This window comes from Cyprinus carpio, unplaced genomic scaffold (assembly GCF_018340385.1).
Source record: "Cyprinus carpio isolate SPL01 unplaced genomic scaffold, ASM1834038v1 S000006617, whole genome shotgun sequence".
Taxonomy (NCBI): Eukaryota; Metazoa; Chordata; class Actinopteri; order Cypriniformes; family Cyprinidae; genus Cyprinus; species Cyprinus carpio.
In genome coordinates, this window is record NW_024879255.1 from 946573 (window position 1) to 961818 (window position 15246).

General features: G+C 40.2%; 2 protein-coding genes across 7 annotated transcripts in view; both read right to left on the minus strand.

Moving 5' to 3' along the window:
- LOC109078806 (serine/threonine-protein kinase PAK 3) overlaps positions 1–15246 on the minus strand; it is a 323688-nt gene that overhangs the window by 229696 nt on the left and 78746 nt on the right. The window lies entirely within an intron of this gene.
- LOC122144218 lies at positions 7718–8995 on the minus strand (the record flags this gene model as incomplete). Its single annotated transcript, XM_042754949.1, has 2 exons — positions 7718–8440; positions 8519–8995. Coding segments are annotated over 2 exons (1200 nt in total), but the record flags the coding sequence as incomplete, so codon positions are not given.

Consider the following 15246-nt stretch of genomic DNA (forward strand, 5'->3'; position numbering starts at 1 on the left):
GAAACAGTATCACCCACTTTTAACCTTTTTTGGTAACAATTAAAATTAAGGTTCCATTTTTAAATGGTTTATAAAGATGTCCATAAATGACTAATAAGTAATTTACAAACACAGTATAAATCGTTGATAAGCAGTAATAAATGAATGAATAATAAGCACATTTTAGCACAATACCTGCCAAAAAATTAGTCATTTTTTAAATCACATTATAAAAGCTTAATAAACCTATTTGTTCATTTATCTCAAAACCAGATTCCTGATTTATTACACGATGCACCAAAAATAGTCTATTATAGCGAGACTGAAGTGTGTTGAATTTGTGGTTTTCTCATTTATATCACATGGATCATGTCATTTTTTTGTTGTTTACCATAAGGTACTCTGTATCTTACCCATGATATCCTGGAAAAGTCCATGATGCCTATCCACAGCAATGTATAAAAACGTATATCTTTTGATTTTCAAGATTAAATTATTAAACTTTTTTTTTTTTTTTTTTTTTTTTTGGGGGGGGGGTCCAAAAATTTTATTATTCAACTGTATTCTGGACAAAAAAATGAAGTTACTAGTTACATGTGAACCTTAATGTAGGACCATGAACCATTTATCCATAAATTATATATGTTAGTAACCTGTGAAAGTGCACCTTGATGTCAAGAGAGCTCCTGTGAACCATTTATCCATTATTGCTATCATGACAACTTTCAGGAGATTTTAGCATGGTAATGGATATGACAATGTTAATGTATTTGGTCTTGGCGGAACAGATCTGCTACGCTGCTGCTGTTGGTTATTGCTGTATTTGTACATTATTGCTGCTGCTGCTGCTGCAAGCAAGTACAGGAAGTTGCTACTGCCAATACATATGCCGATATGGTGCTGTGAGTATTAAAGTCATACTGCTGCTGCACAAATAGCATAAACTGCAATGATAGAGCTTGGAATAGCCAGGACAAGTTTTAATATAACTCCGACTGGATTCGTCTGAAAGAAGAAAGTCATATACACCTAGGATGCTTCGAGGGTAAATAAACCACAGTCTAATTTTTGGGTGAACTAACACTTTAAAATGTGTTTCTGGGCTAGTGAAGCCCAGAGAAATTAATTAGTGGCTTAGCAATGTAAACTTGGGTGCTGTACCCTTAGGTTTATTTAACTTATGACCTAAATAACTATGTCTGAGCCAATATTGCTCAAACTTACCTAGGTAGAAATGTGCACTATGTGTGTCATTACAAACAGGAATCACATTGTAGGCAGATAGATGAAGTCCCTTCCAGCAACCACCGGACTCAGGCTCAGGTGATCTGAGCAAATAGTTTAAAATTTTGTCATTCAATAGATGTCATAGTCATTATCCTCACACCTATTTATTTATTTATTTTTATTTTTTTTTTGCATTAATGTTCATCATCGTTACTGCAGTGTAAATATACTTACCTTTAAGCATCTGGACTAATCAGACACACCATTTTCCATTTGATTTAACAAATCAATTATTCATTAGATTAACAAATAATCACATACCCCTCACCCAATAATAATACTGGGTGCCAGCATGTCTGGGAACGACACCAGGCCCCTGGTTACCATGGCAACCAGGACACCTCAGACAGATCAGATAAACCTTTACAACCTAATAGCATGTTGAGACTTCTCCCTCTAACTACATTTTCCATAGGAAAGACACATAATGCACAGCAAAATGGATTCGTCTCTAATTAGTTCATAGGAAAACCTTTCTTTGAATGAACACACATATACTTCAGGTCATTGTGTATGTTGTTACTCTTCTTGTATATTGTCTTTTGTATTGTATACTGTTTTATGCATGCTTATGATAGAACCACTCATTCATGTAATCTTACGTATATGTAATCTTGCCATGTTTAGTATCTATGAATTCGTCTTCTGATGATCTAAACGTGTGAGTGTGTATTATATGTTGGTACATAGGCAATATATTAGTGTTCTAAGAATCTTTAGTAATGTTGCATTAACACTCAGTTGAGTTCCATATGCAAATTACCATGCTCTCAGACAAAGGGCCATAAAACTCTCCAGTATTTCCAACCTCCCACTTGGAATTTCAGCCTTTCTCATTGGACAAGCCCATCCTGAGAGGCGTGAATCTTCCCAGACCTTAAAAGGGTCACGCACAATTCTGCACAAGTCTTCTTCTGCTAAGTCTTCTGCTAAAACTTCTGATTGCTGAACGTGTGGAGAGGCTGAGCTGGTGCGGGCATACCCAGTGGGCTCCAACACATAGCCTGTCAGTCTGCATTTCTGTTAGATTCTGAGAAAATGAGGATGTGAGCTAGGCTTCTAAGGACACCCTAAGTTTGTGCAAGGCCTCTGCCTTGAATTTCCATTCACCAAAGATCCTAGGATCTCAGCTGATGTCTCTCTTAGCTCTTTTTCACTTTCCACTGGGAAGAAACTCCCAATCACCATCAAGTCAGAACATATTTGGAATTCATCACTTTTCAAACCCGAAAGAACGTGATTGCAAGTCCAAAGTCTCCAAACCGTCAAGACTTTCATCCAAGACTGCATCCTGACGCTCATTCCAGGCCAAGGCAATGCTAATTGTACATTTAACTAAACGAAACAGAGATTTAGTAATAGCTATAGACCCCATTATAAATGGTGCTGATGGTTTTACTCAGGTGGTTAACTCTTTTCATAGCTTCATTCTCTGTTTTTTTGATGGTTTCATCCATCAAATCTCATTTGCCCTTTCCCCTGTATGAGTGATTGTTTGTTTGTTAGACTAGGTTGTGTTAGTGTTCAGTTCATAAAACTCTTGTGCACAAATTACATGAGTTTCTGATTCTGCCTTGCAAATTAATTGTCCCTTTACGATTTTGATCTTTGCTACATGCTCTAATGCGTTATTAGGCTACTGTAAGAAGGTTGTTTTCTGTGGCTTCAAAAATATCCTTTCTCAGAGTTTGTATGAAATTACACTAAATGTTCGCTGGACAAACAGATCAGTTTATGGCAATTTAATGCTGCTACAGTTACTACTGGCAGCTCATATAAATAATTATAATTAATTATAATTAATTGTAATTATTTATATACATTTCCCTTTTGAGCTAATTTACTACAGCTAACAAAAGTATTCTGCAAAAGCATAAATCATTGATCATACACCCTGTAGTTGTGGTGTCATATACCCAGAGTAGAGGCTGACATTTTTTTGGGAATCCCACGGGTCACCGAAAAAAAAAAAAACACTAATAATCTCTGGTGTAGTTTCCAGGTATGTATATATGAGTTTATACAGTTTATTATAAAATATAATGAATAAAATCAACATAAAAACAACTGCTGTAATTAATTAATCGTTTTCTTGTTCAGCAAGCTATTTTGACTCAACTATTCTGCTGTTAATTTTTTTACTAACAAACATTAATATTTTAAAAATCTGTCAACAAATTGACTGAGATTTAATCACCTTACTTCATGTAGTGTACACTCTCTCTTTCTTAAATTTCAGATTACAAAAATCACTGGATAGATCACTTAAGCAAGCAGTGGAAACGAGGTGGAATACCAGGTTTGCAATACTGCAATCTGTAAGGGATGCTCTGCTGTCTGGTAAGCTGCATGAGGTCCTGCTTCACCAAAATGAACTCCGTTATGTCAGCAACATAGACCCAGACCTTCTTGAAGACATTAGCTGCCTTCTGGAACCTTTTGATGAGGCACCTCTACCAGGCACCTCTCCACTGATAAGACACCTAGTCTTCACCTTGTCCTCCCAAGCAAGGCAACCCTTCTGAGGGCTTTGTTGCTTCGGGATGGAGACAGTGAGCATGTTTAAATACACGTTCTTTAGCCAATTATGCTTATTAAGCCTTAAATGCACATGGTCATGTAAACACGGTTACCCGTTTTCTTTTATTGGAGTAAGCCCATAAACGGCGTAAGCATAAACCAATCGACCAAGGTAGTTTTAGCCTCTTACCCCGATTTTGTGAGTCTTGTAAACGCAATAACCCACTTTCTGTCATTTTATTGAAGTGCGCATGTGTGATATGTAAAAGGAACACATCGTTAGTGCAGATTTAAGCACATCTAGACAGAGCAAAAGTTTTGCAGTAAAGAAAGAAGGAAATATATCACAAAAGCAGACTCTTTCATGACTCAGAAAATGATAAAAGTGTTCTCATTTCATGCTGCAAAAGTAGAAGTGGTTGAGTCAAAATGCTGCTATATAACTGCATGAGAGGATAATATGAGCTGTATGTAAGGGAAACAGGTCAATTTAGCTCAAAGGGAATCATTTAAGATTTTAAAGGGAATTTGAACAGAATCACTGTTTCACGGCTGATCAATGAAACGGCCAGCGATTCACTGAACGAGCCGTTTAACATCAAATCTGCGCTGGATATTAATATCCAAAGTATAGTGAAAACACTATTAATTAGCACAGTAACAAGATCGGCAGTTTAAGACATTAACTTGTGAGCACAAAACACAAGATACTTCTCTTTTCAATATAAATAAGGCTTTATTAGATAAATCTAAGACATATAAACTAATCTAACACATAAGCACACGCACTCACACATTCACACAAGTTGCAGGAGGATAGAACGTTAGGAAAGAGTGAGTTTAAGAGAATGAAAATGTGAAATCCCAAGTTTACAGCAATACGTGAAATTGCATAGACATGAACAACCATTTAATCACTTAATTAACCCTCGCACTGAGTTCCTCAATGAGGTTAAAATTATATTAGATAACACCAGTACAGATGTGAGTCTGGAGGTTACTTGCGTTGCCTGTTTAACGGGGTTCCCTTTGTTGTCGCTGAAAAGGGGGTTTCCCGAAGTTGCTGATTGGCTGGAAGTTCAGTAGTCGTTTGAAGTGACGTCTCGGGAATCCCGTGGTTGGGCGTTGGCTGAAGATGCAGAGTTGTGGGCTGGTTGTAGTTTCAGACGGGCACGCGAGGTCAGACTCGGAGACACGGCGTTACAAAACTTAACTAAGAACACGAAACTCTCAAACGGAAAAGAAAAGAAGTAAAGTTTGACGAGACTAGGTGGTGTTTCTTCTCATCGTGGCTAAGTAGCAGCAGGCGTGCAGGCCGAAGCACGCTGGAACGGCGCTCGAAGAACGCTAAAAGTGATGACAAAGCATGACTAAAAGCTAAACTACAAGCAAAGCTAAAAGCATGATTTGATGGTGTCCTGAGTATTTAAAACTGGCATTTTGGCCACACCTCAAATGTTGTCTTGACCAATTAGATACTGTCTTTTCTCAGGGTGTTGCATTGTCTGTCCCACCCATTCATAAATCATATGTTATCTTGTCAAGCTTGTGGTCCAAATTTTCCCGCTCTTGCAGGGTATAATTTGGACATGATTCCTATAACAAGAATATGATACATTTGACAAATAACTGATGGTCAGAAACGTTTCAAGCGAGAGAAATATTCGAACACACACACATACTAAACATGAATATGATCCCTTAAGCTATTCAAGAGTTATTTAAAAAGACATACACAATAAGTGATTAGAAACATTAAAGTCAAATGTGTGGGTTACAGGTATAAAATGGAGTTAAGCAATGGACTGATATCCATTTAGAAGTCTTTTTGGAGTTCATTTTGGTGCATATATGCATTGGAAGGCATTCTCTGTGCCATTCTGGGGAGTAAGGATACGTCCTGTGAAGACCAGAGGGGTTAACAGGTCTCCTTAGGAATTTCAGTCTGGTTCTACTAGGTGGGGGGAAGTCAATCCAACGATCTTGTTTACTCTCATGGCTTTACATGTGAGGCTCAGACTGTCCATCTCTTGGATTACTTGCCCCAAATTAGACAATCTCTTCTTCGAATTGAAATTGTCAATAATTGTTCTAATGGTGTTAATGTTGAAAGCTGTTCTGTAAAAGAGTCAGTTATCAGACTGTGGTGCTGGGAGTTGATTTACAACATCCTGCCTTTCTGTGGAATTCGGCTCATGTTTCAACCAGGCTCCCGATTGAATCTTTAATTTGTCTGGTTCACGCTACATACCCCCCTTCGATCGGCGAGGTGTTTAGCTGAAGACATCGTCTATCGCTGGAGGAAACAAAGGCAGAAGAAGCAGACAAAAACAGCAAACAACAAGACAACACCTCCATGACAGTTACTGTACTGGTGCAGGCATCAGGTTATTTAGGTACACGTGGCTAAGTTCAATTAGTCAATGTAGTTTAGTACATTGAGGATAATTTAGATCATTTTGGAAATCATTGTTTTATTTTGATTCGCAAATCAAATTTGTAGTTAACTTTGTTTGGTTCTTCTAGGTTGTCTTAATTTAAACGTTTACCGTTAATTTTCTAGTAACATCATTTGCAATGAAATGAGTTGACCTATCATGCATGAAGCTCTCTGGCTTCCATTCAGTTTAGAGTGGCTGGTGGATATTAGGTGTGGTGAGTCAATCCTAATATCAGACCTTCGACCCTTGCAGGGTGTCTAGGTGTTTCACCTACTCAGGAAAGACGGGAAGGAGAAGGATAGGTAAAAGAAGAACAAAACAAACAAACAAAACAAAGCTGCTGTGGGTTTTCCTAGCATGGCTTACAACTGCTGTTGAGCTAGGATGTCATGTGCAGCTAGTGTGTCATGTACCTTAACTTAGTGTCAGATGTTATAACCTATCGTGAGGATGGCTGCATGTTTCTTCATGGAAGGTATATGTAACTTTGTTACACTAAAATTTGGATATTCTACCTGTGGGAAGAATATGTTTGTTGAATGTGTTCTCAGTAGATGTGGTTACCTCTGGGTGTAGGTAATGTTGTGTGTGTTAAAGGTGTAGTGTATGTGTGGTCAGATCTGTTTCAGTCTGTGTTGTCACCCCTTTTTGCTTGTATGTCACTGAAGACTGGCTCTCTGCATCCTTGGCTTGGATGAGGGCGTGTCCATGGTCTAATGGGGGTCAGTACAGCAAGGCAGGAAGTTCTTTAGCAGACAGTCGGAGGCAGTTCGGCAGGGCTGTGTGAAGCTTGGGTTGGAAAACTTTGTCTCCTATGTTGCACTCTTCTTGTGATGCCTTCTGGCTGTGGCAGACTTTCTGACCTTCTGTGCTCTGGTGGTTGCTGTTGCACAGACAGGAATGTGGTTCTTGGAGTTGGAGTTCATTAGACAGTTTGTTAGTGAGCGTTGGGTGACTGAGGTGATGTTTTTTAGTACCTCAGATTTTTCATCAACGGTTGGCCGTGAAAGATTTGTTCGTTCCGGGTGGTTGTTGAACAGGTGCTTGTCATCTCTGATGTGGTGTACCAGGTGATCATCGGCCTTCCATTCTGTCGCTGGTCACAGCGAGCATGACTCAACTTTGTGGTCATATGTGTGAAACTGGTCTTGAAGGAACTCTTTCAGTTGTCTCATGACTTGTTCCATTTCTTCTGATGGTAAGCTGTCATGTTCTTGTGAATACTCAGCACTGTGCATATCTGAGTGGTGCTGAGGTGGGTTTCGTTGTCGCTTACCCACATGACTTTCTCTTGGATGAGTCAGGTGATTAACTTTGGATGTCCGGTTAGGTTTCCAGTTGTTCCTATCCTTTTGGTTTCTTGAGAAGCGTGGCTGGTCCCATGGATTTTTCCAGCGGTTGGGCTGAAAACGGTTGTGGACATGGGTGTCACATTCTCTGTGCTCTTGATGGAAGACTCTGCCGTTGTGATGCCACTGGGTGTCGTCCAGTGCAAGGCTTGAGTCTTTGTTGACAGAGTTCAAGAGTGTGGATGTTTTGTTACCTTTCTTTGAGGCCATCTTCTGCTTGTTATAGGCCTTCTGTGTAAGGTCACGCAACTGTTGGATGGTCATGGAGCGCGGACAGGCCATGACACCTAGATGGTGGCTGACTCCAGGGTGCAGATTCTTTAGGAAGAGGCTTTTGAAGTTCACATCCTCTTCAAGGTCAGGCTTGTTGTGTGCACCAAAGTAGGCTTGTCGGAGTCGGTTGTAGTAAGCTTGTGGAGTCTCTTGTCGACCTTGTTTGGTTTCCAAGGCAGTTAACAGTCCATGTTCAGACTCTGGGTCTGTAAACTCTTTAATCAGGACCTCACAAAGTCGCTGGTAGTTTGACTTTGTTTGACTGGGCTGTCGATCTAGGAAGTTTCGTACCTCAGGACTGGACGTGGCTCTAATGATGTATAACCTGTCTCTGTCAGTCACATGAGGTCTCATTTCCAGATGAAATTCGATATCTTGCAGGTAAGCCTGGATGTCATGGCCCTCTGTGGAGTTCGGGTTGAACCTGCTGATGTTTTCAGACAGCTTGTTGAGGTCTTTGATGGTCATCCCGTGTGCAGCTCTATGGTCTTGGACGGGAGGTTTTCCTTCGTTGGCAGGACAGGGTTGTGTGGCGAAGGCAGGTGAGGTTTTAGGTTGTGGGCCTTCGCTCCTTTCGTCATATGCCAGTTCTTGGACGTGGGACTCTGCTCTGCTCAGCAGTGATGAGGCTAAGAGATGTTTCTCTTTCCTTGGCTCTTGTTTCTGCTTGTAAGCATATTGGAGTTCTTTTCTGACCATGTAGAGCTCATCGTTGGTATCGTCTAATTGTTGGGTCAGATTGTCCATTTCAGTTCTGTACCTTTCAAGGTGGTCTTTCAAAGCACTGATTTCAGAATTCTTGTCTCTGATGTCATTCTTGTCTTTCTCTAGTAGCTGTTCGGCATACTGGAGTCTGTTTACCAGGTCTCTCTGGGCAGCTGTCGCATGTTGCTGGTTGAGCTGAGCTGCTGCCAGGGCTGCTTGGAGCTTCTTAACTTGTTCCGTTGTTTCCTGCTCCCTCTCGTTGGGTGCTTTGAGTTGATCTTGAACTTTCACTTCCAGCTTGTCTATGTGACGTTGAGCACGTGTCAGCTCCTCTTGAAGGTGGGTGATGTGCTTGTCGCTCAGTTTCAGCTGGGTTGTGAAGGCATAGCTTAGGGTGCTGGTGATCTTGACTAGCTCCTCGTGGTTGTTGTTCTGGCTTGAATCTTGTGTCAGGAATCTTCTCAGGATTAGAATTATTATTAAAAATAATAACAGTTCAAATGTCTTGGGGGTGAGGCTGTCTGTCATGCCTCTCAGCCAAGTGTTCACATCTTCCCCATGGGTGATGGGGTCTGCAGTCTGCGGCATGTTTGCACACTGGGGAGAAAAGAGACTGACACAGATCTGTGTGGAGTAAAAGCCTATGTGTGGTGGGACAACTAAGTGTTGTATCAGTGATTGTGAACCACTAGTGAAGTGTGGTGATGACTGTGTTGGTCTCAGGGTGTCTAAGTAGACTAGAGATGCGAAGACTTTGTCACTCTAATGAGGAAGAGGGAAAGAGAGAAAGGGGTGAAAAACAAATTCAATGACAAGCAAAAATTTCTGTTTTTCAAATGAGGAAAATTATTTTTTTCCAATTAAATGTTATCAAGAAGGTAAACAATATTATTAAATCTCTTGTTTTGGACAAAAGAATACAATAATAATGCTGATATCTCTTTCCTTAGTCTGACAGGATTGACACCATACACCTTATAGTTGGACCGCTCACCAGGGAGCTGCGAAGGCAACAGTTGTTCAACACGTATCTCTATTAAATTGATCTCAATGTTGGATGAGATGCTAAAACTTGGATTGCGTTTCCAAATGTAGGGAGGTTAGGAAGAACAAAGGAGAGGTTAATTACAATCAAATTCATAAGGGTGATTTGTCTTTGACAAGATTGTGTATTTCATTCACTTAGAATTGATTGATGGTTCTTACATGTCCCTACAAATGTTAAAAGTGAAGAGGAAAGGAAAGGAGAGAGAGGACGGAGATGGTAAGTCTCAGTAGCGGTTATCTCAACTACGAGGAGAGCATTGTTTTAGTTGCTGCACAACTAATCAAACAAAATAAACTTTAAGTGAAAGAGAGTTGTCTTTCTAATTTATTTAAACTCGTAGAGAGGGATAACAATGTCTCCTTTTAGGGCTCAGGTGTGTCGTTCCCAAGCTAGGATACACAGAGGAAAGAAATGGTAAGAAAAGGTCAAATTAAAAAGTAATAAATGGGCAAAATAAGCAAAAATGAAATTAAATAAAGGAGGAAATCAATAAATAAAACAATAGTGGTTAAGTGTATAACCAAAATAGGAAGAAAGAGGGGTAAAACGCAATAAAATAAGTACAAGTCTGAATAGAATATATTCAGATGGGTAATAAATAAATTAGGTAGAACAAGTTTAAACTTTCAAAGTTCAAGTCTTATTTGTACCTAAAATAATAAGGCCCAAAAGAGAATACTAGAAGTAATGATCATATGAAATGATCTAAGGGTAAAATTTGAATGATTCCAAATAAATTTAATGTTTCAATTAAATTTGGATATGACACAATTAATAATTGTGAGTTAGTATTTCCCTTTCTAGTAAAATGCCAATAAATGGTATCGTGAGAAAAGAGAGAAATAAGAGAGAGAAAGAGACCAACAAGTGTTAGTTGAGATGTCTAAAGGGTTAAATCACTTTAGCGTTGCACAAACAGACACTATTCAACCACTGGATGTTAATGCTAACGGCTAACCTTTGAGGCTAGTGGCTTTAGCATAGACTTCAATGTAAATACAACTGTTTCGTTAGCTTAGGAACACCGTGGAGTTTGTTTACATTAGCGTCGATGCGCTGCGCGTGCGCAGTTCGAAGTTGCTCCGGAAGTATGTTAAGACCTCCGTGTCACGGTCGTAACTGTGGCAACCAAAACAAACTCTAGTGGACTAGCACATGAATCATTGCATTGCAAGTACAGTTAAGCATGTTACATGAAATGTCGGCGCATTTCAACACTGTACAAATAACAACACCGCGTTTAGTTGGTTTTGCGATGTGGCGCTTAAACTCTCAGTTCGTATAGAGTTAACTTTAACTTAATTCGAATAGCAGCTTCTTGCTGTAGTTAAGGGAAAAGTGAGGGCGATCTCGGCGGATCTGAAATCTTCATGCCAGTTTCTCTGGACACACAAACACAACAGGTTTTCTTCGCTGTTGGTACAAACTTAAAATTTACTTGATCAAGCTTTTAAAACACTCCCATCACACTCGGACACATGCAGTGTTAAGCGAGATTGCATTCACTTTGTGAACAGGGAAACATTATTCTCTAATATTAACCCAGGGAGTCGAATAGCATGTGATTCAGCAGTGGAACACGCACTGGCAATCAAGCTATGAATAAAGAGGCTTTGATAAATAGATTGAGGAACACGCTCAACACTATTCTTTATTCACCGATTTATTTCCCTTTGAATTAACGTTACAGCAGTTTAGCTCCGTTCAGCAAACAGTGACTGAGATTCCCTGCTGGGAGTATAGCTTTTGAGAGGCACTGGAACACGCAGTGAAATCAATTTAGCTATAAACAAGGCATTACAAAAATGAGGAACACGCTCAATTTCTACCTTATTGTACGATCTCAGATGTTAACTTTAAGTTCACTTACTGCCGTTTAACAATGAAGAGGCGGACTTGATTTACAGCCTCCTCTGCGTTCATTCTATTCAAGCTGTCGCGCGCTGCTTACGTCACGGTTCACACACACACACACACACACACACACGTCTCGAATCAGCTTCTCATCTTTCATCCGCAGCAACAGAAAAGATTAAATAACTTGGTTTATGCTCACAATTTAGATTAAACTGCCCGCATTCGCTCCACCAATAATACTGTAAGGGAAACAGGTCAATTTAGCTCAAAGGGAATCATTTAAGATTTTAAAGGGAATTTGAACAGAATCACTGTTTCAGGGCTGATCAATGAAACGGCCAGCGATTCACTGAACGAGCCGTTTAACATCAAATCTGCGCTGGATATTAATATCCAAAGTATAGTGAAAACACTATTAATTAGCACAGTAACAAGATCGGCAGTTTAAGACATTAACTTGTGAGCACAAAACACAAGATACTTCTCTTTTCAATATAAATAAGGCTTATATTAGATAAATCTAAGACATATAAACTAATCTAACACATAAGCACACGCACTCACACATTCACACAAGTTGCAGGAGGATAGAACGTTAGGAAAGAGTGAGTTTAAGAGAATGAAAATGTGAAATCCCAAGTTTACAGCAATACGTGAAATTGCATAGACATGAACAACCATTTAATCACTTAATTAACCCTCGCACTGAGTTCCTCAATGAGGTTAAAATTATATTAGATAACACCAGTACAGATGTGAGTCTGGAGGTTACTTGCGTTGCCTGTTTAACGGGGCTCCCTTTGTTGTCGCTGAAAAGGTGGTTTCACGAAGTTGCTGATTGGCTGGAAGTTCAGTAGTCGTTGAAGTGACGTCTTGGAAAGCCCGTGGTTGGGCGTTGGCTGAAGATGCAGAGTTGTGGGCTGGTTGTAGTTTCAGACGGGCACGCGAGGTCAGACTCGGAGACACGGCGTTACAAAACTTAACTCAGAACACGAAACTCTCAAACGGAAAAGAAAAGAAGTAAAGTTTGACGAGACTAGGTGGTGTTTTCTTCTCATCGTGGCTAAGTAGCAGCAGGCGTGCAGGCCGAAGCACGCTGGAACGGCACTCGAAGAACGCTAAAAGTGATGACAAAGCATGACTAAAAGCTAAACTACAAGCAAAGCTAAAAGCATGATTTGATGGTGTCCTGAGTATTTAAACTGGCATTTTGGCCACACCTCAAATGTTGTCTTGACCAATTAGATACCGTCTTTTCTCAGGGTGTTGCATTGTCTGTCCCACCCATTCATAAATCATATGTTATCTTATCAAGCTCGTGGTCCAAATTTTCCCGCTCTTGCAGGGTATAATTTGGACATGATTCCTATAACAAGAATATGATACATTTGACAAATAACTGATGGTCAGAAACGTTTCAAGCGAGAATATTCGAACACACACATACTAAACATGAATATGATCCCTTAAGCTATTCAAGAGTTATTTAAAAAGACATACACAATAAGTGATTAGAAACATTAAAGTAAAATGTGTGGGTTACAGGTATAAAATGGAGTTAAGCAATGGACTGATATCCATTTAGAAGTCTTTTTTGAGTTCATTTTGGTGCATATATGCATTGGAAGGCATTCTCTGTGCCATTCTGGGAAGTAAGGATACGTCCTGTGAAGACCAGAGGGGTTAACAGGTCTCCTTAGGAATTTCAGTCTGGTTCTGCTAGGTGGGGGGAAGTCAATCCAACGATCTTGTTTACTCTCATGGCTTTACATGTGAGGCTCAGACTGTCCATCTCTTGGATTACTTGCCCCAAATTAGACAATCTCTTCTTCGAATTGAAATTGTCAATAATTGTTCTAATGGTGTTAATGTTGAAAGCTGTTCTGTGAAAGAGTCAGTTATCAGACTGTGGTGCTGGGAGTTGATTTACAACATCCTTCCTTTCTGTGGAATTCGGCTCATGTTTCAACCAGGCTCCCGATCGAATCTTTAATTTGTCTGGTTCACGCTACAGTAAATTTCAAGCTGACATGTTGCAAGCTTTATTTAACATCACAACTGACAAACATATGGAATAATTGGAGTCAGATATGCAAATGATTATATTTTGACGTCACTAAAGGGAAATAACCTGTTTTATTAATTAAGTCATGTTAACACAGCTCACTTGCGTTGTCAGGTTACTGATGTTCATGAAAGCGGGGAGACCTGGTCATTTTAATAAGCTGATATTTGTGAGATATCAGCTTACTGGTGTGCATGTAAACATGCAAGATGTTATTGTGAAAGAGGTAATGTAATACAGCCCTCATTTGTAATTGTTTTGTTGGCTATTCTTGTAACAAACAGCAGATGGCCATTATCCAATAACAATGTTGTCTATCATGTAATTGTATTTTTCCTCCTCCTAGATGAAAGGGATATTAGGCCAGGCAGTGGAACATTGAAATTAAACTGGTCAGCAGTTTAATTAGCACTGAGGACAGTGTTTTCGGAGACTTTGGACTGCTAGATTGTGAGCTAATCAAAATTGAGCTCAGACAGGATGCTAAACCATGCAGCCTCTCTACACCTCTTCGAGTCCCCTTTCCTTTATTGCCAAAAGTTGAAGAGGAGCTGCAGCATATGCTAAAGTCAGGAATCATAGAAGAGGTTAATGAAGCAAACGACTGGTGTGCACCAATGGTGCCTGTGATAAAGAAAAATGATAAGGTGAGAATTTGCGTTGACCTTAAAAAAATTGAATGAAGCAGCAAGGCGTGAGAGATTTATTCTGCCCACACTTGAGGATATCTTACCATAACTGTCTGATGCATGCATATTCTCCACTTTAGATGTGTCTAGTGGATTTTGGCAGATTCCACTGGATGCAAGCTCTGAGTGAACTGCAACATGTCTTAGGGATGATAAATTACCTGGGAAAAGCTGTTTAAGGGCAGCTGTGGCCTAATGGTTAGATAATTGGACTTGTAACCAGAAGGTCACAGGTTTGAGTCTCAGTGCTGGCAGGAGTTGTAGGTGGGAGGGAGTGAATGAACAGCGCTCTCTTCCACCCTCAATACCCACGGCTGAAGTGCCCTTGAGCAAGGCACTGAACCCCCAGTTGCTCCTCGGGCGCTGGATATAGCTGCCCACTGCTCCGGGTGTGTGTTCACGGTGTGTTCACTTATCACTGCTGTGTGTGTGCACTTGGATGGGTTAAATGCAGAGCACCAATTTCGAGTATGGGTTACCATACTTGACAAATGTCACAACTTTCACTTTCACGACTTTCACTTAAGGGTGACACTGAGTGGACCTGGGATATGGCACAGACACAAGCATATAACAGGGTCAAGAGCATGTTGACTACAGCACCAGCGCTAGTGTTCTATGATGCAAACAGGATCACAGTAGTCAGTGTGGATGCAAGCAGTTATGGCCTAGGGGCTGCCCTGTTTCAAGAGCAGGAAAATTGACTACGTCCTATTGCTTTTTGTTCAAATAATTTAAAAGAAATCGAGAAGAAGTGCCTAGCCAGTGTGTGGGCATTTGAGCTGTTCTCATGGTACTTCCAAGGTATGGACAAATTTGATCTCCAGACTGGCCATAAGCCACTTGTGCCCTTGATAAACACATATGACGTTGACAAAGCTCCCTTAAGATGCCAACGGATGCACTTGATGCACTTGATGAGATTTAATGTCAAAGCAGTGCATGTGCCAGGCAAACAGGTTGTAGTGGCAGACACTCTTTCCAGAAATCCATTCATCAGGGCGAATCTGACACAGAGTGTGACATGACAGTG